This window comes from Alligator sinensis, unplaced genomic scaffold (assembly GCF_000455745.1).
Source record: "Alligator sinensis unplaced genomic scaffold, ASM45574v1 scaffold1295_1, whole genome shotgun sequence".
Taxonomy (NCBI): domain Eukaryota; kingdom Metazoa; phylum Chordata; order Crocodylia; family Alligatoridae; genus Alligator; species Alligator sinensis.
This window is the reverse complement of record NW_005841880.1, coordinates 990,282-1,013,785: the sequence shown is the minus strand read 5'-3', so window position 1 is coordinate 1,013,785 and position 23,504 is coordinate 990,282. Positions and strand designations below refer to the sequence as shown.

Genomic DNA, 23,504 nt, shown 5'->3' with positions numbered 1-23,504 from the left:
CCCGGGCGGCCTCAACGTGTCCGTGGTGCACCGCGCCTTCTACGTGCTGAGCGGCCTGTGCGCGCTCGCCGCGCTCTACTTCCTGGTGCGCGCGCTCAGGTGAGGGGGGGCCCCGCGCCCGGGGGGCAAGGCTTCCCAGACACGCGTGGGGCGGGGGTGCGCCTTGAATCGCGCCGTGTCAGACCTGGGAGAGCTCATAAAACCACCCCACGCTTCCTTCCCCCGTCTCCGTCTCCAACCCTTTACACCGGGTGGGTGCGCCGGGGTCGGACGCCAATGCCTTCCCCACTGATTTCAGGTTGAGGAAACCTCAGAGGAAGAAATACGGCCTGCTTTCCAACTACGACGAGCACGTGGAGATGACGTCGCTCGACAGCGACGAGGACACGGTGTTTGAGACGCGAAATCTGAGGCGGTGGGGAGACTTTTTTCGGGGGGGGGGGGGGGTGGGTTATTCTGTTTCCTTGTGAGTTGCTATAAATGTCCCTTTTTAGAGATGCGAGACGCTTTGGTGCAGACCCGGCCATTGGAGCCGATCAGGTGAAGCTTGGCCTCCGCGGGCGGGCGCGCGGCTCTGCGGGTCTCGCTGCCGGGTGGGCTTTGAGGCGCCCTTCGTCTTTGTTACGGTCCGGGGCAAACTCTGCTTTGTGGCTCGTCTTGCTTGGGATGCTGGGCTGCGCGTCCGGGTCTTTCTGCACGGGGACGTTTTGTCTGTTTGTTTTGATTCATCGATTTTTAACGAAATCCGAGATCAGCACTTGGTCTGAGCCTTCAAGAGGCCGAGAAGTGTGCACTATTTACATATACATACTATACGTACTACTTACAAATGCACACTATTTACAGATGCACACCATACATACTACTTACAAATACATATTCATGCTTATGTTCCTATATGCAACACTGGCTTATTTATAAATATTACCCAGTCAGAGCTATAAATATTTAACCACATTTACAATATTTCATCCTGGAGAAAAGTTTAGCACGTGTTTATTTTGTTAAAGCGAGGGTTTCTCCTACTGTGTTAGCATCAGCGTGGCAGCCTGGTGCTGGGGTGAAAGCCAGGTGACCAGGCCTTCCCCCAGTGCAGTAGATTAGTCTGCCTTCGTTATGAGACTGAGTGCTATACAAACGGTGAAGACATTTTAAATCCTCTCTGAAACTCATTAGGATTTCCTGTAAGAGGTAGGAGTCTCCATCTTAAATTTATTTCTAACCTCATAATTGCTATGGCCTTGTCTGATCGTGCCTCAAGTCCCAACTCCGTGCTATAATAGTATTATTATGTGACTACTTGCAGCGTGCGCATGGTACAGCACAATGGTGATCTGTGTCGCACAAACCCAGTGCAGTGGAGGTGGTAGCGTAAGGGTCCGAGTGACTACAACTCAGAACTAACACAGAGGCACGCGGACACTTGGATGTGTTCTCAAGTAGTCCTCAGCAAAGAATTGGGTGGGATTGGGGTGCATACATGCCTTCGTTTTAGGTCCAGGCGTATGGAGCGTGCAGTGACAGGCAGGGAAGGTAACAGAGAGAAGTGTGGGCAGCGTTTGGGGGAGTCTGAGGAGCTGCGTGATCGGTTTCCTATGTAAGGGGCAGGCAGCGCTGTAGGGTTTCTCCCTGTCCCTGGTTCCACAGTATGAAGGGGGAGGGTGAGAATAACGGCAAATGGCATGTGTGTTGTGGGCAGACTGCATGCGTGCTTTTCTCTGGCAATGCATGACCTAAAATCCTGTTCCCTACGCTCCTCAAGTCCCTGCATTATCTTCCCATCTCTTTTTGTGCCAAGCAGTTCACTCCTTTTGCCCCTCCCTCTGCTCTTCTAAGAACCAAAGAATCTCTGCCTCATCTCAAACGTCTTGGACTCCTTTGCGTCGGATCAGCTAATGCGTATAAAGCACACGCTGGCAGTAAGGATCGTTCTCTTATCTGGAGTGCTGCTGGCTGGAGCGTTGCTGACTGAACGCTGGCAAGCTTGGCTTTTAACACTGCAAGCTAGCTCTGTGCTGTTGCACTTCTAGAGAACGTGCCGCTTTCTCGTATCTGTATTGTGTGCGGCCCTGAGTGGGAAGCTGTTCGTCAGGATGCATCAAAGCACTTTGCAAAAGGGGCAGCCCCGCCTCTGCAGACGGAAAAACTGAGGTATAGCGCTCAGCCAGCAGGACAGTGGCAGGAACGGGAATAGAGCTGAGGTCTCCTGAGTTGCAATCTAATGCTTTTCCACGGGGATATGTAGTCTCCTTTGAACAGAAAGCAGTTGATAGTCTGGTAGCCCAGGCGTGCCCTTACTTTGGGGCTACAGCAACACACCCAATGTGTTCCTTTCCTTCAGAGATCCCCAAAAAATCTGTCTGAAGCCAAGAGTCAGCTGTGTCCCAACCAGGCCAGGTTGCACTTAGCTCCCTTTCTCCCCTCAGGACAGACACTAGCGTTGCGCAGTCTTTGACGCCCCAGAATTAGTTCTTTTGATTTCTTCAGGGTGTTTCCAAAGGCGAGGAGAGCTGCATGTATAGGCACGCAGCTCTGTTGATTCCCAGCTCTCTCCCAGGACGCTACTGTTCTGTCTAGCCATGAATGCTCATTCTGGTGTGTGGGTGTCTTCTGTTTTCCAGATGATGTGGGACCCAGGGCTCGCTCTGCACAGACGGACCTGGAAGGTGCACGCCCAGCTGCAGGATCGCCTCGCCAATTTTCGGGGGTTGTTTTGTCCTAACTGCTTAAAATGACTGCTAATTAACAGCACAAAATGTTCTCGCTGGGGGCAGGGCAGTGTAACCCTGTCTCCCCCTCTCCCGTGCGCCACTTGTAGGGGAAGGTGGAGTGACAGGAGCCCTGCAGCATGGCGACCAGACACGGGAAAGCTTTAAAACTCTTCATAACAAACACGTGACTCTCTGGGGTGGACTGAACATATGGGACCTGAGTGTTCGAGCCTTGTCTCCTGGCTTGGGGATTCCAATCAATATCCCATCTCCATTCATTCCCCACCCTCTACTAAGTAGGGCAGTTGAGCCGAAGTACTCTTGGGGAGTTGGGTACTTCCACTTGCCATGTCAGTATATGGTCACTTCTTTATTAATAGACTCTATACCTGGCTGTGACCAGTGCGATCAGTCAGGAGGGATCCTCTTGCTTGCTGAGGGATGGGTGCTATGTTCAGTTAGTGTGGGCAGCTGGGAGGATAGCTCAGGGACCAGTGTGTCTGGGGCAGCCGTGTTCTGGCTGTTGCTATCAGCGCTTATGCAGCAGCTCGGAGGTAGAAATCGTGCCATGGCAATACAGGTTGTTACCTCTTTTGGAGAAGGGGAAAGATGGCACTTGGCTAGGAGAGCGTTTCTCTGAAGCACCAGCAGTGACTAGCGTGTGCTGGCTGCGAGATCAGCGGCGCGTCAGCGAACAGCAGCAAACCAAAGGACCCGCAAGCGTCGCCTGCACCGCAGAAGTGTTCGATAGCTGCCCAGCTGCTGGACTCAGAGGGCTGTGATCGTGCGCAGAAGGATTAGCCGAGCACCGTGCTCCAAGCCAGAGGGTCTTGCTCCCTGTGCGGTTGCGACATGTTCAAAGAGGAGGAATAACCCTGAGGAGGAGCTGATGCCGGATCCCTGCGGACTGTCGATCTTCACCTGAGGCAGCTCTGCTTCGACAGGAACCGCTCCTTGAGGGAGGGCCATAGCCCCGGTGGTGTTCGGACTCTGGATTGCACCAGGCCGTCTGCCCAGCGGACTGCAGGGGAATCATCTGTACCACTGGAGGTTGTTGTGGGTCCTGTGGTGATGGTGGGTGGGGAGTATTTGAATGTATTACAAACGTGCAGCGCGCCTCTCTGCCAGCACGGTGGGAACTAGGCTGGAATGATCCTGCTCACAGCACGCTTTCTTAGCACATGGCTTCCACCCCTGCGTGGGCAGCCAGTGGGGTGACACTGCTCTTGGGCAATGGAGGGCAGGACAGTCTTGCAAGCCTTAACATGCTCCCTCGCTTGTGAAGGAGGAGTGCCTTTGTTACAGGAAGCCAAGGGGAGTCATCCTGCTGGCAGGAGTTCCCTGGCTGGGGAGGTGCAGCTGTGAGGCCAGACTGCGGTGTTAGGCGTGTCCATTAAGCATCTGTGGGAAGGGAAGCCCTGGAAACAGGATGGTAGCTTCTAGCTGGCAACAATTTCTCCTTGTTGAAGAGGGAGAAGCTGGCAATTAGGAAAGGAGCTCTTCCTCCTTCAGCAGCACTGCGTGGCTTTGTACCAGCCACGTGGCAGCGGAGAGCTGTTGTCCTGGGAGCACCATGCTCTTGGGGTTCATCTACACGAGGCCTAGTACCTCGCCACTGTAGGCAAGGCACCCCTCTCCATCCCACCCTGCACGCCTTGGGGAGGCGCAGACGCATTTCAGGTTTAGCAGCAAAAGTATTTGTGGAAATGCCTTCCCAGGGAGGCATGCCAGCATCTCGGCCTGCCCCAACCTCAGCTCTCTTTTATCCTTTAATGCTCAGTTTAAGCACTTTTTCCTTGCCCGTGTGCTGCATTACGGTCAGCTGCCATGGTCCAAGGCCCTCCTGCCCTGCAGGTCATGCCGCCAGCTAGTTGATTTTGATTCATCAGCTGCATTACCTTTGCGCTCTGTAACAGGAGCTGACATTTCCCTTAACTCTTCAGCCCCCAGCACAAACCTAATTTCCCCTAAAGCTTGATTTGCAGAGCCCTGAAGTCAGACAGTTTACTTCAATCCTCTTAGTTAACCTGTGTGGCTCAGCATTTTGCCGCCATGCTCATCTGCCTTCCGTTAGCTGAAGCAAGGCATTTTTTTTTTTTTTTTTTTTTTTAATTTCTTTTATCCTTTAAGCTCTTGTTCCTGGTTGGACCAAGGGAGTTGGCAAGCTTTGATTTTCCTGGGTTTGTTGGAATGGATGATTCCAAGAAAATAACGATTGTGTATTTTAACATGTGGATGATTTAATGATTCTGGTGGAAGTAAAGGGGACCTATTTTTTTTTATTTTTTTTAAGTATATATTTGTAATGATTCCAATACCAGACGGAAGCGCCCGTTCTGGCAGCAGTTTGGGGTGTTTGTTGTGTTCGGGATGTGCAATTGGGGTGGAGGGCTTGCACCTACAATGAATGCCACCTGCAAGGGACCAGATTACTGGTGCATGGTAGGCCGAGTTAATTAAGGAAGAGCCCTCGTACTTCCCCAGTATAGAGGGGCAGCCTGATACCTGAATACCGCATAAGCCCTCTTAACAGGGCTTGCATTAGTCCTCTGCACAGGGGTGTTTCTAGGACTGCCAAAGGGATCAGGAGAAAAGCCTCTTCATTGCTTTTAATCTGACCATGCTTTGGGCGGAGAAGGTTCTGACCCTTCGCTGCTCCGCGGTGGAAGCTATTCCCTCTTCTTCCCTCCCCTTTAATCATAGGAGCTCATTTTACATTCTGCCTCTTTGGAGACAGTTTCTCAACCTGGGTTTGCTCCCAGCTGGCCAAGATTATCCTCCGTCATTCCTGATCTCTCAGACGTTTTGTTGCTTTAAATCATTGTTAATGCATCTTGTGGGAGAAATAAATGAAGAATGCTGACAACCCAGATGTCAGGCTCCTTCCCTCCCTGCAGCCTCCCGTGCCCTCTTGCCTTCCCAGAAGAAGAGCGTGCGTCAGCACAGTGTCGAGAACTGCTCCCGGGGCGGGTGGAGACGCCTTTCTGGTGGGCAGTTGGAATAAGGCCAGGGCAGCCCTTGCAGGGGGGTGGCTTTTGACGGTCCTGATCCCAGCGGTAGAGGAGTCGGCCCAGGAGACTCCTGTCGGTGTTGTCTGAATGGCTCTGAAAGCGGGTTTGCTTCCACATTGATACCTTCATACAACCCGCCTCGGGCGTAACTTCCTAGAGCGCTTCCAAAAATGACTGGGGGTGCCTATATTCCTCCGTGCCCCCAGTCCACTCCCTCCAGCACCTGGAGCACTTCTGATCCTGACTTGATGGTCATCTAGAGGCCTGAGCATCCAACCTTTGGAGCCAGGGGGAGCTGGGGGTGGCGGGGACCCTCTGTAATGCTACACAGCGAGCACGTCATGCGGCGCTGCTGTCTAGTCTGCTTGAAACAAGTGCCGTTGTTTAAGACCGAGCCCGATTAGCAACGTTTACATGAGGGCCCCTGTGATCTTCGTGGGGTTTGCATCGAGCGACTGGCCGCTGAACTGTGAGGCCAATCGACCGGGGCTTCTGCTGGGGTTAATGGCATCGACTGCGTGCGCTGCCGATGGCAGCACTCGCCGCTAATGCTCGCTTCTGGTTTCAGTCTGTTTGCATGCGTGGCGCAAGGGGGATCAGCAGCAGGAGAGTGCGGGGAGAGGGGCCGGCGGTCTGCCCGGCTCGCCAGGAAGTCAATAAAGCAGCACTCAAGTGCATTGCGTTCCTGTCTGATGGTGCTTTTAGAGACGCAGGGCCAGGCTTCTCTTCCCGGCCCTGCGGTGTGTTGATTTATTTTTAACCAGCAGCCAGGCCTGTATTGATCTGCTTTGTTTTTCTTTTCGCTGACTGTTTTTCTTCCTCTCCCTCCATTGCATCTTCCAACCAATAAAGCGAAACGTTCCCTCTCGGTAGGTTCCTCCTTTGCAGCAGGGACGGGGAGCGCTGGGTTGTGCTGGGGGCTGCCTGATGGCTGCTCGTCCCCAGCACTCCAGCCCACCTAGGTGCTGAGATACCTGCTGCTTGCGATGGTTTTACTGCACGCCTTCCTATTCTCCAGTTGTGCTCTCCAAGCCCAGCTCCAGTCTCTGTCTCTCAGGGACCCTTGGGTCAAGCCTACCGCTCTCCCACCCACTGGCTGTTGGTCTCCACCAGTGCAGTTTCCTGGCCCTTCCACTGCTCTCTTCCTATGGTATTCCCCTTCTCACTCTTGGCTCTCGCTGTGGTTCCTTTTCCTCGAGCCCAGATGGAGGAGGGCGAGTTTCTTTGTTCCCCTCCTTCCCCTTACTTCGTGTTCTGCCATGTTGCTCTTGTGCCTCCTGAATGGGTGCTGCTCTTATTGCTCCCATGCTGTGTAGCATTGCTGAACAAGTCAAAGCTGTAGCAGTTACAGCCCAAATAAAGCATCCTCCCCATCTCCCCCAGTTGACATTGCCATGGGTTTTCGAGCTGAATAATCCACTAAGTGGCAGTGTTGCACTGTGGGCCCGTTTGCTGGATGCTGTCTGAGTGCTACACCCTGGGGACGGGGAATGCATGCATTCAGGCACCGTGCAAAATGTCCCAAACAGCGTTGGATAAATTAGACCCAGGTGAGCTTGGGTGCTGACATCTGCAAAGTCTCCCTTGGTCCTTAGGGTGGGAGAGGCTGATGCTGACTTGTAGGTCTCGATCTGTGCCTGTTGGAGGCAGCCTTGCCCACCGGTGGGAGGTGCTGCAGGTACCATAGCTTTAATGTGCTAAATTGGTTGTGCTGAACCTTTAGCATGCCCTGCCTGCAAGCTCACAGGGGTGGTGCATCTGTGCAGATGGCTTTTTTGGGGCAAAACAGTCTGGTGGCTGAAGTTTTAGCAGGAACTAAGAGCTAGCCCATGCCTCTATCTTCCGCTCTCAATGCCAGGTGCGTTTCTCTGGCTTCTTCCAGCGACACACAGGAGCGCCGTTGTACGTAACCAATACACAACACCTCGTCTGCACAGGTCTCCCTTGGGGTCAGGAAGAACTGAGCATGATGGAGACAGTAGCGGGTTTGTGCATGGATGAAAGGTGCTTGGTACAGCAGCAGAGAGGGTGGGATAGGAACCCAAATGGAAGTGTCAACATTGCATATTTTTAATCCCATTCCAGTCCTTCGGCATCTGCGTGCAACCCTGTCCCAGAAAAGCCATCGCTCCTGTAACGTGCCATCATCAGCCCAGCCTTAAGAAGCAAGAAAGAAGAGAACGCCCTTCCTCCCCCAAACCCTTAGAGACACCGAAAGCCTGAGCGATCTTCCTGGCTGAGACGAGGGGCAGGGCGGTGCTGTCTGAGCTGGTCTGGCTGGGGAGTCTGCTCGGACGCAAGCCAGTGGGTGTCTGCCCAGGATTCATTTTAACACGCGTTAAGCTCTGAAGGCAAATTTCTCTGCTCCAAGTAGGACCTGGGGGCCATTCGCTATCTGGTGCATTCTCCCAGCTTTCCCCTGGTCTGTCCGCTGCTGCGAGGGTCGGGGTAACTTTCGACGATGCTATGAGATTCACAAAATAGCCGTCGTGACAAACAGGGCTAGAGGCCAACTGCTGGTCTTTCACCCAGAGCAGAGAGATGCTGTGATATTGCCCACCGCCGTGGTGATGTACCGAGTGCTGGGCTTTGAAGGGAAAGGACTGAGAGCACTGCCCTTCAATGCACGGGTGAACGCTGCATTTGCCCCAGTAAATGCCTACAGCAACAATAGCATTACAAAGGCCTTTTCCTTCCTCGATGTCCGAGTTTTTTATCAGGGAGGTTAACATCATCATTATACTATAAAAGATGAAGCCAAGAGCCATCCCGGGTCAGGTCAGGGGCGGTAATAAAGCCCGAGTCTGCCAGCTTGCAATCCAGCTGCCCTATCCATTGCAGTCCTAGCGTTGTCCCGCAGCAGATCGGAGCCTGGTTTGACTCTGGGCAAGGGAAGCACCAGAGGCAGAGTGAGGCCAGGCTGTGGTTTCACATGCAGTGTGTACATTTGTGCCCACCGTTTTGCTCCTGGATGCTTTTCTGCTGCGTGTCAGGCCCCACACGCAGGGGGCTACACGCTAACGTGTGTACTGCGGTGTTTGGGGTAGTTCGGTGCACGCAGCGTGCAGCTGCAAACAAGGCGGCAGATTTGCTTCTGCAATGAACTCTGGGTATGGAAACTGCTCTGAAATTTTAGCTCTGTATTTACTTTGCAACACAGACTGCACATTCCTCTCCGGCGCGAGGATAGCTGGAAGTATTTTAAAGCCTGCTGTAGATTCTCCTCTGATGTCTCTTCTGTACCGCTCAACAAAGCCCCTCTCTATACCTAGCAAGACTTCTCTGTATAAAAAATTAGCTTTACTTAGTTGGGTTTTTTTTGTCTAAATCCTCCTTCTGATCTTTGTTTTCTTCCTTACAAGCTGGAAAGGTGAATGGAAGTGGCACTTCATCCACAAAGGACCTTCCTTTAGAAATAGTGGTTGTTTTTGTTTTAAAAAAATTCTAAAGCCAGGGGTTTTGCGAGGGAGAATGGGGAAGCTTTTTTTCTTTTCAAGTCACACTAGGGAATAAAGGTATAAAGGCGAGAAATGATCATAACTGTACAGGCAACCGAACAATATTTTTTTGAGTGCCAGAACTAATTAAAGAAGGAATTCACACAACAATTTTTGCAATCTCAGGATGAGTAAACATTAAAGGGGACACGGCACTTTTGATGCATGCTAATGTGTGCGCGCGTGTGTGCAGGAGGGAGAAGGTGTCCCGAAAATTAAACCGGAGATGAAGGCCTCAGATGTTACACTTTAGTATTTTGTTTCTTACATTGCCAGATCAAAGGCACGAGCTGAAGCCCACGTCCGAGATGCCTGTTGAGAGAATAAACCTTCAGTGCACCCAGAAGGTGAAAGCCAGTAGCAAACTGGAACCAGAAGCCTGGTTTAATCCACGGGGACTTTGTTGGCTCTGGTAATGAAAGAATTGGGCCACATTCCTGCAAGGTCGTGCCTGCGGGCAGGCAGCTGTGCCCGTCCAGGCCCCGTTTGCTGCTTGGGGGCTGCGTCCAGGCTCGGGCCAGCCCCACAGCTGCAGGGCTGGGTTCACATTCACTGAAATCGGTCTGTAAATTGAGCTAATGAAATGAATGCACAACCCTGGGCTGGACATGCTGTGTCGACCCAGTAGCTGTTTGGTCATTGACACTGCTCTTTGCTCCCGAAGCATTGTAACCTGCTAGTGCAAGCCAGAAAATCAAACTCTGCAAGGCCGGAAGGGACCGTTCCTATTTGCTAGTCTGACCTCCTACAAAACAGGCCAGGAAGCAATCCGTTCTGAGCCCCCAAATTTGCAGTTAAACTAAAAGATGTCTTTTAGAAAGATCTGCCGTTTTGACTTGGATCCTCCAGCCCATGGAGACGTCATCACATCCCTCTGTACAACGCCTCGGTCATGAACGCCCCGCAGTCGGACATCTGCCCAGCTGAAGCCATCAAAATGCTCCGTGGTCTTCACACGGACAGTACGGGGCAAAAGAGCATCTCTAGACCGTGGGTATCTGCTATACTATGTCCTGGCATCACTGATGCAGGTCAGGAATTGGGGATTTTTGTTTGCGTGGAAGGTGTCCAGGTGCCGCGGTGAGAGCTGATCTTGTCTGAACCCCAGGTAGAGTCGAAGCTGCCGTTTCGCTTGCCTGTCTTTCAAAGCCGTGACTCCTCCAAGGATATCTTGTTGCAAAGGATGCGATGCTCTTCCCCCAGCGAAGCAAGATGTTTGCACACGCAAATCTTCCCTTGCAGGCGGTTGCGCAGACATTCGGCATGTCTGGAGCGGGCAGCGTTCTTGCTGTTGGGGGGTCTCCAAGGCACTTGCTTAAATCCTTCTCGGCACACACCTGCTGCCAGCAGAAGCACTGCTCATCTCATCACCTGGCTCCATGTCACACAAATACAGCCCTTTAAAGCCAGCCCGGGCTCTAGTTAAGCACTTCCCTTTGGCGCGTGTCACATTTAAATCTTTTGCTTGCATTCAAAGCCGCGGCAGGGTTCTCGCCTCCAAATCTCTCCCTCGGCTCCGAGGCTGCAGGAAGGTTGTCATGAAACAATTTTTGGAGGTGACTGAAGTACTCTGCACGGCCACGTTAAGGGCCTGCTGACTGCAGTGCTTCTTGAGAACGAATGCTTCCTGCTCCGAACGGCGCAGATGACCTATTTTTGCCCTTATTAATACCAGTACCCCATTGTGGTGAACGCTGGGCAAGTGGGGAGTGATGGAGGGTCTGATCTGGAACGCATCTGTTTGCGTGACTTTGCCGGCGATGCTTGGATACAGGTAGGAAATCAGGCCCACGATCATTGCCTCCAAAGCCTTAAAGACAGCACAGGAGCTGCAGCGAGCTGGCGCCTGGGAGGCACGGTGGGTCTTGGTGGCCTTGTAGCCGAAGGATTGATCAGCACCTCGAAGGTGCAGCAGGATTGGGGGTCTGTCGCTTCCAATTCCCGGGGCTGTTCCCTTCCCTTGCAATCTCCTTTTCTTCCGAGCGCTCAGGGTTTCTTCCGCAGGGGACTGGGGTCGGGCTCGTGCCCGTCGTCGTGGTGTGTGAGGAAAAGCCTGAAGGGTGGCAGATTTTAGGGGTCCCCCCCCAGCACGGAGCACCCAGGGATTGTCAAGTCCCATCTTCCCATTCATCATCGGGGGGGTGCATTGTAGTTGACTTGGAAAGGTGCATGGCATTTATTAGAAGCAGAGGGGATGCTGCATCCTTGACCGAGTCCCAGTCGGTGAAGATGGTTTTGCTTACGGTGAATAAAACCATTTCCCTTCTCAGTCCAGACCCAGCAGGACTTTGTCCTTTCCAACATCATTGGCCCCAACGAGAGAAGGGACCAAAAAGCCTGAGCATGTTCCTGGTCCCCCCCCCACCCCCTTCCCTGTCCTTGGTCACCTTTAGCGTGCCCGACGCTGGTTATTTCACCTCTTTCCCCCAACGCGGTTTTTACAGGCACTCTGCTCCCCTTGTTTTCCCACCGCTCAAAGCCGTTCTCCCAGCTTCAAAAGGTTTGCTAATTACCCTAATGAGGTCAGGAGAGACCAAACGCTTCTGTCACTTAAAAAGTGGGGGGTGGGCTGGGAAGCAGGGGACTGTCTTGACTTCTGCCCGTACAGCAATATCTGCAGGAAGACGGTCTCTCTGCGTCTCGGCTCCTTCTCCCCCCCCCCGCCCCCTGCTCCAGCGCTCTGGCAGAAAAAGAAACTGTGGACAGAAGGTCTCAAACGTATCAAACAGCTTTTAAAGAGAAATTCCTTTTGCCTGTCAAAAGAACAAACAGATACACCAAAAACTGTCAGAATTAGTGTTGGAGTAATTGCAGAAGCTCTCCAAGGTTAATGCTCCATTAGTGAGCAGCTCTCACGCAGCTAAAAGCCAGGATGAGACAGGTTGTCAAAGGCTTGCTGGAGATTAAAGAGCTGCACTCTCTTGTGTATGTTGTTTGAGGGGGGGAGGGAGGAGAGCACGGGCTTCGGTTTGTGCCGCGTGAAGCCACCCGACAGGCTTGATGGTGGGGCTGGCGGGCGTGGGGCAGGGGGTATTGGATCTAGGGCCGTGCCAAGGCTCTCTGGCCCCATGGCGGGGACCGCGTCATTGCAGGGTCCCTGTTTTGTTAGATCTCCGGGGTGCAAAGCATCGCCTGACTCGCACCGAGGCCTGCCTGAGTCTGCAGGCAGCCTGGAGCAAGAGTGAGGACTACCCTGATTTATTTTAGCTCCTTGCAGAGGGCTAAAGCCGTGGCATGTCGGCAGTCACAAGGGGTTTGCCCGGGGCCCTGGGTCAGGTGCATTTATCTGTGGGTACTTACCCACTTGGCGGGGGGGGGTCTAAGTGAGCAGGGCCTCTGCTATGAGCTGAAGTGGGCCTGATTCCTCTTCTGTGTCATTTTAATGCCATAGATGGACCTGGAGCGGAGCTTGATCCACGGCTGTGTCAGGCGGAGGAGAGTTGTTCCCAGCCTCCAGCAGCACCGTGTTGTCTGCCCTGAGCTCTCCGCTCCAGGGACTTGGAGGACACAGCACCCGGTACAGAGCCCCTGGCACCTTTTCCTGCTGCACCTGGGTTTCCGTGGAGGTCTGCCATCAGCACGCGGACCTCGGGTAGCCTGGAGAGCTGAGCACAGCTTTGAGGTGTCCCCGCTCCTGAGATACCAGTGTTAAGACGAGCGAAAAACCTCACCCGAGAAAATGCAACTTCCCTGGGAGTGTTTTAGCTGCGGGGCAGGTGGGTTTGAGAGCGAGACTGGAACAGAGCCTGGCCCCAAAGCTCCAGGCTGCAGACGGCCCTGCCGTTTCACTGTGGCTTCCCTGCCTTTACACCAGCGCGTGCGCTCCAAAGTAATTTAATCAGGGACTAGGTATTTTTCCAGAAGAGGTGCTGCAGCTTCTCTAGAAGTTACAGGCTCAGTGCAGGAGGTGCATGGTGAGACACGACTGTGACGTGGATGACATTCATGCCTCAGTGTCCCAAACCCTGGCCAGAACCCGCTGGTGCTAGGTGCTGCATAAATGCAATGTGAAGGACGGAGTCCCTGGAGCTGGGCTGTTCTCAGTGGTGGCAGGCGACAAAAAAAGGGAGCAATGGGCTCAAATTGCAGCAAGGGAGGTTTAGGAAAACTTTTTCGTGAGGAGGGTGGTGAAGTGCTGGGACAGGTCACCCAGAGAGGTGGTGCAGTCTCCATCCTTGGAGGTTTTCAAGCCCTGGGTAGACAAAGCCTTGGCTGGGATGATGTACTTAGGGCTGGTCCTGCTTGGAGCAGGGTTTGGACTAGACGTGACCTCCTGAGCTCCTTTCCAACCCTTGTTTTCTATGATCTGATGACCCTGTGCGAAGACCCGGTCATGTAAGACGATCTCTGGGCTGAGTTTTGCAGGTGCGACTCGGGGATCACGACAGTCTGAATGTCAGCAGGCAAAATCTTGCTCTGCGGAGAGTCAGGGCAGCATTTCACCTAATAAATCTCTGGACTAGGGAGTAGGACCCAGTCTCCAGACTCCTCATCTTGGGCTCTACCCAGTGGCCCCCACTATCCCTGAGAAAGGACAGAAAGAGAGAAAGTGAAACCTTGGTTCCTCGTTAAAGCTCCCTGGCTATAATTTGTAATCAGAGTTAGGGTGCAGCAGAGCCAGACAATGCAAGCGGTTTTTGTAACCAAGCAAAACAAGGCTCCCGCCCAGCCCCTATCGCTTTATTAAGTTGATTTGCATTCATAATCTTCGTTTGCCGTTATTATTTTTCCCCCTTGTGCTTAGCGAGTGATATTAGCATAAAGTCCCTTTTTTCTTGTTTTCTATTCACGCTCAAGGTCAGAGACTTAGTGAGACACCAACGAAAACAATCTCTTCCTCGCCCTCTTTTAATTCTTCGCAGATACATGTCCTGGGGATTTTAACATAACAATCGCTGGGAAAAGGAAAAAAGGGACCTGAACAGAGAGCCCTTTCTGTGCTGGAAACTGGAGCTGCCCAAAAGAGAGATGCAAATCCAGAGTCAGGAGGGAGAGGGGACGGAGACGAGCCCCAGACAGAGCGGCAACCCTGTCTTACTGCTCTGAAATGGGCAAGCGAAGGTAGGGATGGGTTTGGAGCAGACCGGGCACGGTTGGTTTGTGCAGACAGCCTTGCCAGCATACCGCAGTCCTGGCTCGGGGCCCAGCCGTGCCATCCCAGACCTGGGCTCCCGAGGCACGGCTCTGCCAATGCACCTCCGGCCTGACTGGTAGGAGCCTGGACCTTCCCTGTACAGCCCCATTCAACGTACCTAAGCCTGGGCTGGCTGCCAGGATCCTGCAGGAAGCTTTCTGTCAGCTCCTCGCTAGGGTACATCTCCATTTTGGTCTGGAGCGCGTTTATTAGGAGCTGACGTTTTAGTGGGGACGCTCCTGCGACTCGCTGTAGGGTTGGGTGTCTCGCTGAGCCCGCTTGCATGGGAGAGTGGATAGGCAGGCCCCGGGAACCCCTCACCCTGCTCTGAATGATGGAGGGAGGAATTGGGCACCGGCGTCTCCCACAGAACCCACTCGCTCTGCAACAGGGCCGGATCCAGCCCATGAACCCCTGCCGTTCCCGTGGAGGGGTGTAGCGGGGAGAGCCAGGGGCTGGGAGTCACGGCACCTGGTGCTGGGAGGGGAACGGCGTCTCACAGGAAGAGCCAGGACCTCCTGAGTCCTTTTGGCACGTCTGCTTCCAATTTGCTGCGTGCAGCCGGCCCACTTAACCTCGCTGTGCCTCAGTTTCCCCATCCGTTAAATGGGGGCAGGCCTCCGGACAGTGCAAAGCCAAGAGCTGCTCAAGGGAAGGCAGGTTTGACCGTGCAGCAGAAGAAGCGGTGGGGCCGAGTGATTCTCGGACCAAGTCAACAGGATCGAGATTTACGAGCGCAGCAAACGAGTCCCGCAGACGCTAATCCCCCAACCACACTTTCCGCGATGCGGCTTGCTTAGTCACCTGCACGGGAGAGGTATTTCTGCGTGTTACCACGGTGCCCTAATTGGAGCCAGACCCCTTCCCCAGGCCCTTGCCTCCACGGCCGGCAAAGAAAGCCATTGCCCTGTGTTCTGGCATTGATGGGTTTGCAATGTGAAGTCTGGAGCTGACAACTCCAGCTGCTTGGGAGCTGATGATAGATTTAAGGCCGCGCTCAGAGCGTGGCACGAACATGTTTAAAGCAATAAAAAGAGGGACGGTGCCCTCCTGGCCCCCGGCGAGTCATATTTCTTCTGGATTTCAAGCCAGAACATGTAGAATCAATGAGTGGAGGCGAGGAGGGAAGCTTTCTTGCTCAGGGCTCGAGATGTTTGAGGGGGAGGCCGAGGTCAGAAATTGATTCCTCTCTGGGTACTCAAACTGGGAGGATTTAAAAACACAGCTGGGGATCACCCTCGGAGGTGGGGACTGGGTCTGAGCAGATGGCAGCTGCTTTGGCTAATGGCTCCAAGCCTGGGGGCAGCCTGTCCATGGGAATGTGGGGGGATCTGCCCTAGGAGTCATTAATTAAACAGCTGATGGCCAGTGTGGCAGTGGGGAGGGAAGTGCTGCTGGGCTGGGGGCAGAAGGCTCTTGTATCGTGCGGGACAGAGTGGTTGGCTGTCTTTCTAAGGGCCTTAGATGTTCAGCCTGTGTGTTTTCAGGCCCAGTTTGAGAAGCTGCCTCTAATACTCCAGCAAAGCACCAGATGCGGTAGAGCAGAAAGAGCCAGCAAGGAAAGCAGGATTGAGAAGAAAGGAGAGCACTAGGCAGGGAGAGGAGGAAGGAGGAGCTGAGGCAAGACAAAGGCAAGGAGGGGCTTCCTTTCCCATCCCGCGGAAAAATAAATCACTTTGGTTTGCAGCCGACTGGGGGTCGGGACTGCTGGGCTCGGGAAGAGGAGCGATCCACTCCAGCCTTTTCCGTGTTGCACGAGAAGAGCATTTGGGGGATGCTCCTCCTGTCTGTGCTGAAGAAAGGGAGGAAGGTTGTGACCCGTGTCCCAGGGACGGGGACAAGAGAGAGGCACCTGGGTGTGCCATGAGCATCAGCGATGGGAGGGAGGGCACCTGGGGTCCATGCCCGACTTCCCCAGGCCGGGCCTTGGTCTCTGCACCCACGTGAGTGCGCCGACATCCCCACTGAGCCCTGCCAGACAGTCCGAGGACCACGCTCTCGCATGCTGCCACGTCCATCCCACCTGGGCAGGGGCTGGAGAGCTCATGCCCGTGCGGGGGTGTTTGGGGGTGCACCGATAGCTCGCTGAGGTTAAAAGTGGTTGGGGGGAAAGAAGGCGAGATGCAAAGTTTTAACCTGAGCAAGCCAAGTTTGTGCCCCCGCCCGCGCGGAGGGGAGCTGCCCGCTCGGGTGTTGTTAATTCAAGTCATTAAGTTTCCTGCACTTTGTGTATTCCTCTCCGGCTCCGGCACCACTTGCCCCGGCTGTTTGATCTGTAAGTACCAAAAGTACCGCCGGAGGCGGCGACATCAGCAACCTAGCGGTCGCCATAGGAACCAGAGTCTCCAGCGCCCCGGTGCCCGGGTCTCCTGTGACCCAGCTCCGGAGGCTGTGCTGTAATGAGCGTGTGAAGTTTAGCTGATAAAGGCCCGGCTACAAGGCCCCGCAGGCCCGCGCGCTCCGCGCTCGGCGGCTGCCAACCTGAAAGGGAGCCTCTGCTTCTGAGCCGCGCGGCACAAAGGCAAAGGTTATTCGTGTCAAAGCACTTGCAGATGGAGAGGCTAAACTGCTATTATCTCCTCCTTAGCATGGAGGGGGGCGAGCGCCGTGCCAGCCTGCCCCCGCCGCTCCCTGCTCGCCAATTATTTCAAGGCCAGGGGAAGGTGCTGGTGGCATCGCGGGCCGTAGCAGGGTGCGGGGCTCGGGTCGCTATCCTGTAAAGTCAGGATAATAATCCTGCCGTTGTCTGGCTTCATCGGTGTGAACAGGGTGGGCCGCCGACTGGCTTCTGCCACGCCTGGGACCTTCAGGGGCACCGGAGGAAGCTGGGCATACAGTGCCCCGTGAAGTCAAGGCTCTCTGGGCTGCCTTTGAACCCCACTTCTGCTGGGTTGGAGCTGCCCCGCAGGGAGCGAGGGGCCGAGGCGGGGATGGGAAATGCAGCCAGCTCAAGGCCACGTGGCAGGTCGTGCAGCGCCCAGGTGTCCCGGCTTCCTCTCTACCTCCTGCATCACCCCAGGCTTGCAGGGCTCGGACCCTTGGCTTGACTGGGGCCCCGAGGTGTGACGACAGCTGTTTGTTTGTACAGCACCGAGCGCAGATCCCAGTCGGGCCACAGCGCGACGGAAACGCTCGCCCGGACCGCAGTGGCGAGCAGCCTCTCCTCGATGACCTGCGCCGCTCTGCTGCCTTTTGTGCCCTGGGATCGCAGACCCAGCCCGGGCGGGCACCGGAGAAGCGAAGCCCGCTCAGCCCCGCGCTCGCTACCTCCTCCTCCCCGTGACTGACAGTCGGGCGATGCTGCCTCCCCTTGCTAGGCACGTTCCCCTTCTAATTGCTGACAGTTATTTACTGTAAAGACAGGCACGCACGCACCGCCGGCCCTGACATCGCGTGTCAAAATCCCACCAGACATTGCAGAGAGTTTTTTTCCACCCCCCCCCCTTCGCCCCTCTCTTTTTCTGAGCAGTTGGGTATTTTTTCCCCCCTTCTCTTTGTCTTGTCCCCTTTGACAGGTGAGCAGGGCCTCCGGGGTCCGTCCCGTCTCCAATCACGCCTGATAAAACCCAACGCCGGGGCAGCGAGGAGGAGGAGGACCAGGGCTTTGCTCCGCGCTCCCGGATCCACGGCTGACTGCTCTCTGACAGATGGGTGCAAACTTGCATACAGTGAATCCCACCTCGCGCCTGCTTGTTTATTTGCTGTCTCTTGGCCCCTCTGTGTTCGACATAATTGGTTCTGCTCGGAGCGGTAAACAATGATGTGCGATGCATCGCTAAGCTCTGAACGGCACCTACATGCAATTAAAATAATTGGGCGCACACCTAGGCCTGGTTTCCCCTCCCCCTTTCTTCTCTTTCCTGCGACTCGGCAATGCACCACTCCCCAACGCCCCCCGCCCCCAGCTGCCATCCCAACCAGGTGCGACTCGCTTTCCCGCTGGGCGAGCGTGCGAGACGGTGCCCTGTGGCCCGCGGCCCGTGCGTGCTCGTGTGCGGGCGGGAGGTTCGGCTTTGACAGCGAGGCAAAATGAGTCCTCAAGCGCGCGAGCGAACGGGGCTATTCCAGCCCAGACCCGTGCAATCTAATGAAGGCTCCGGGGACCGCGCCAGCTCCTCGGTTAAAAATGATGCTGTTATATTTAGACAAGGTAACGAGGGGCCCCTCCGGACAGAGAGGAGAACAATTTTTTGTTTAATGATTCCATAATCTGATATAATGTCGGGCCTGTAAGACATAATGAAGACCTGGGGGAGATTACATCTTTGCAGCAGTAAAGGCCCGGCGCTGTGGGACACAGCCAGGTGGAGGCTTGAACTTTGATGCAGTCAAACATGTTTTTCTCCAGATTTGTTTGACGTGATGGAGAGAGAACCCGGCAGCCGCGGGGAGAGGGGGAGACGGCGGCGAACGCTGCCGGACTTCCAGCCGACCCCGCCACCTGGTTTGCCGGTAGACTGTTACACCTGAGGAGCGCTCGCTCGGGGGGCCTGATCTTGAGCATCCAGACTCCTGGGGGTGCAATTGAGGGCGTCGGGGACCCCCCAGGCCTTGGCAGAGATGGAGAGGTGGGCAGGGAGTAGCAGCGTGGCTCAGGGCCGCGTGGGCACAGCAGGAGGCCCTGCCCAAAACCCATCCGGGCAATGTCCGAGGCACTGGGGAACCAAGGGCATGTCTTCATTGGTGGGAAGGTCCCGGCAGGTCGGGATGTGGGGGCACCACAGGGATGGGTAGGCTGCGCTTGTCGTGGGGTGGCGTTGGGGACCGGACCCCCAGTGCACGAGCGTGAGCTGGAGCTGAAGGACCCAGGGCCCAGAGCTCAGGGGCTGCAGCAGATCTCTGCCGCTCTGTCCGCAGACTAAGGGCGGAGGTGGCCTGGGTCAGCGAGGGTTACACATGCACCGCGGCAGGCTCTTGGTGCGAGGGCACTGCCTGCCTGCCTGGCGGGACGGTGAATGGTGCCTTTAAGTGCCAGGCGGGTGGTTTGATTCTGGCCAAGGGATGGAGCTGATCATTGCAGTTAGCATTGGGTCCAGGACATTTCAGTGCTCCTCTTCCACCCCGGGAGCTCAGCAGAGACTGCAGGGGGCTGCGCTGGGAGCAGCTTGGCAGTGGGTGAGCTGACAGCAAATGCTTACACCCAAGGACTCCCTGGCCCTGGCTGTTTTCGTGTGCCACGGGTGCTCGGTAGGCAGCGGTGCACGGGAGCACAGCACCAGGGAGTCCAGCGAGCTCCTCCTGGAGGTGAGAGCCGCATGCCCCAGCCCTCCCGAGCTCCCCGCTCGGTGCCAAGAAGATAATCTGATCCCCTGGTAGGATCTGAGAGAGCCTGCAGCTTCCTCCCCGGGGGAATCACCCCGTGGGGAGGGGGCTGTGATGAATTCTGATCATCCTAGCACAAAGGTAGCTTACAGGAACACTTCTTGCAGAAAATATTAGGGTCACTGCCCTACCCTCCCTCGGAGACAGCCGTCGTACATCAGTGATTCTTTCTGCTGACAGGCAGGCGGCTGCAAGCAGCTTAGCGGGAGCAGGGAGGCAGGGCTTGGACTATCCAGCTTGCTTTCTCCTTCTGTTTTATGTTTGCTTTCTCCTTCTGTGTTATGTGTCCCTTCCCCGGGCTCGAGCCATCTAGTAGGTGCTACATTTTCCGGCTGCCACTGACACCTGTGCTGCCCAGCTCAGAAAATAGCCCCCAGTGGTTGTTCGGGCAAAATCTCCCCTTCCCAGGAGAGCTGCAGCACCGCTAAGTAGCACAATCAGCTGTAAATTCGTTATTTATTGTATTGCAGCAGCAGTTAATTGGGACCAAGGCCTGGAGGGCCTGGGCAGCGCACAGACTTGCAGGGCAGACTGCCCTGAGGAGCCGGCAGGCCCAGTGACCAGGCAGAGGAAGGGTGGGAGACGGGGAGCACAGTCTTGGGTTCCCCAGAAGGATGGGCCGCTTCCTCGCTCCCCGCCTCAGTTTCCACATCTGTGAAATGGGGAGAGGAGATGCTGTTTCCTGGAAGCACCACCAGGCTGGCTCTGCGCATGCCTGTGAAGTACTTTGAAATCCCCCGGGGCAGGGGAGGATTTGGGGGCTCCCGCTCCATTTCACGTGGTCAGCATGAGTGTGGAGACGGGAGCCCCCGCCCCAGGTGGTGCAGGGGAGGGTCCTGCCCCATGCCTCTGGGGAGGGCGCGTCCTCCCCAGCATCCCCTGGTTTGATCTAGAACATCTGCGGCTTCCCTGGGTCCTTATTATCCTGGGCAAAGCTGCCTGAAAGGGGCCAGCGAGGCATCGCGTGCTGCAAAGGCGGCGGTGTGTCAGGGCGGGATGTTTCTGCAGTAACAGGGATGCCGGGAGTTGTCCGTGGGGCTTAAAAGAGCAGGGCAGGGGCTGCAGATGGGCTGCAAACCCTCCCCTGCCAGCTAACCTCTTGCTGACGGTGAAAGCACTGGGCACGGGAGTTGCCTTTGCACCTGCTGCCAAAGCAGATGGTGGCTGGCGTGCGAGAGGGACTTTCTCCTGTCCGGTGCCCGGTACGCTCTTGTCCCACTCGGACCCCAGTCGCCACGAGAAAACACATCCGTCCCTGTACGCAGGGACCTGTGTCAGCCGCAGCCGGGCTGAGAGCAGCCCCTTCATCCTCTTCGGGGTCACCGAGCAGGTTTGGGGCCCGGCCCCCCCCTTGCCCCATCTGGGCTCGTTCCGTCTCTCTGCACTCTCCTTCCCCCCCTTCTCCCTTTTTGTTGATTTATTATTTTCCGGCACAGAAACGAGCGGGTGAACCTGCCCCGTCAAGATGCTCTTGACTGCGGGCCCGGCTGCCTCACCTCGGGAGCTGCCACTCCATCTCTGTCAAGCTGTCAGGCCCCGCGTCGGGCTGAGACCGCGTTGCAATTCAAAGTGGATTAACTCTTCGGGCTGCTTCCCCCACCTCGCCGGTCCGATCCCACTTGGGTGGGTTCTGGCCGAACGACGTGGCTTGCTCCATATTCAAAGGGCCTCGAAGCTTCAGGGGGAGAGAAACCTGTGGGACAGATTCTCCCCTTGCAGCAGCCGCGCCAGGGAGCAAAGGCAGGACAGCGAGGGGAGATTTGTGCCTGGCAGCCTGGCTCCAGCTTGCTCAGGCCCTTTGCACCCCCCGAAGTCCTCGGACCCCAAGAATTCAGTGAGAGGATTCACCATGGCTTGCCGTGCCCCCTTCCCTCTGATACGTGCCAACAGGGTTGCCACCTCTGCCAGCCATCTAGACCCTATGCAGATGGTCAGGGCAGATCCTTTGCACCCATTACCCACCCCTGTGCCTAGTCTACCTTTGACGGGGTGTTCCTGGAGCTACCTGGCCCAGGCATTGCCCCGAGGGGTGCAAGGGTGTGGGTGCCTCCAGGTGCCCATCAGTGCAATAGCTGAGAGGCTCAGTTTGCCACTCAGCCTGCTGGGTGGCCCATCGTGGCGAATGACAGGAGCCGAGAGGATGGGGGAAGAGGATGGCAGGATGCCCACCCCTCCTGGCTTACCCAGCAGCGGAGATTATATCCCAGCAGGGCTGGCGTGGTAGAGACCCTGCTTGAAACGGGACCTGAACAAGGCGCAGGTTTTGCTGGCAGTCACGGGGGGGAAGGGAAGCTCGTGGACTGGCTGACGGCACTGTCAGAGGAAGACCCTGGCCACCTCGGGCAGCTCTGCCTACAACTGAGGACTGCTGCTGGGCTCTGGGCTCTTGTCAGCAGCATCCCTCGGTCGGGCCTCCTGCCATCTCCAGCGGGCTGGGGACGAGATCGTAGAGGGTCTTTCCACGGTAAGGGGCAGTGGACACAGGCTTGATGCTCCCACGACCATCCCTCATCTCACCCCTTCCAGTCTAGTGCAAGGTGCAACCTTCACTAACACAGACTTAGCTGCATGCACACGTGTGTGTGCATAGTATGTACATACACGTGTATCAGTATGGATATAAATCCTGACAGAGACCCGTCTGCGGGGAGGATGAAAGAGAAACCACTGTGCCAGATGGAAGCAGCATTGCTTTAAGCACTAGTGGAAGCTGCTCAAATGCTCCAGCGAAGATCCCGGCGTGAGAGTCCATGGAGAATTGGCCTAGGCACAACGTCGAGCAGAGACCCGTGTAACCTGGATGGAAACACGCCCTGCTCCCCTCTGGCATCTCTCAGAGTTCGTTGCCCGCCGTCATTGCGACGATGCCCTGCATGGGAGCTATCCCCGCTCACACCGGAGGGGTCCAGTGGGGAAGTCGCGTATTCGAGGACTCCCGGCAAGGCTGGGAATGAGACCCAGGCATCCTGGCTCCTCGCCCCCGGCCAGTGCTGCAGGAACAGCTCACGTGACAGCTACCGACTGGCCCGATGCCTTGCAATACCAGGACATTAGGGGCTTGCGGGAAAGGCCTGCCCACCACCCTCCGTGGACTCTGGGTGATGACGAGCCCAGCCAGGCACACGGATCGATTCCTCGCTGGTAGGACGGGTCGTCACCCAGACAGCGATAACCTACTGGGCAAGGTGAAACCCCACCGTTCATTCCAGGCCAGCGGGCCCAGATGTTGCAACCCGCTGACCATCAAACAGTTGTGAAACATCGGTTCCCGCCCGCCACCGCTTCCTCCGCCAACTGAAAGCATCCAGGAGATGTTTGCGCCGCGGGCGAGCTCAGCCTAGTTTACACCCATCGAGGTGAGGGGCTGGCACATGCCCACGTGGACCGGTCGGTCTCCGTGGACGAGGCCCGTGTGGCAGGGGAGCGGGAAGGCCGGCCCGTTGTCTCCCAGCCGTGCCCGTGGCGAGCGGGCACGTAATGCGGGGCTGCCACTAAGGGGCGGTGTTGTCTAAGCTATGGCCACACTCTCGCCAGCCTGTGCTAAACGGCAAGGATGCTCTGCCTCTCTTGCCCCCCCTCAAACAAACCCCCCACCCCAAACTTCAGGCCAGATGCAATCCAGCCTTTCCCCTATGGGAGCCATTCGTCCTCGCTCTGTCAGGCTGACTCGCCTTCCTCCCAGCTCCAATTTGCCCTCGTAGACATGATTAACTGCCCCTTGCCCCCTCTGCAGCCCCAGCACAGGCTGCATTGGTCCAGAGCAATGCCCCTGCGTGTAGGGGAGGTGAGAGGAATTGTCCCGGACCCCCCTTTGCTGGCAGCGAACACG

The 23,504-nt window shown here is 55.9% G+C and overlaps 1 protein-coding gene across 1 annotated transcript; it reads left to right on the top strand.

The window, feature by feature from the left end:
- Positions 1–4: 4 nt before the first annotated feature.
- On the top strand, positions 5–10,993 carry CUNH19orf24 (chromosome unknown C19orf24 homolog; the record flags this gene model as incomplete). The annotated part of the gene is made up of 3 exons (XM_025196562.1): positions 5–99; positions 299–415; positions 9,496–10,993. Coding segments are annotated over 3 exons (255 nt in total), but the record flags the coding sequence as incomplete, so codon positions are not given.
- Between the last annotated feature and the right edge of the window lie 12,511 nt (positions 10,994–23,504).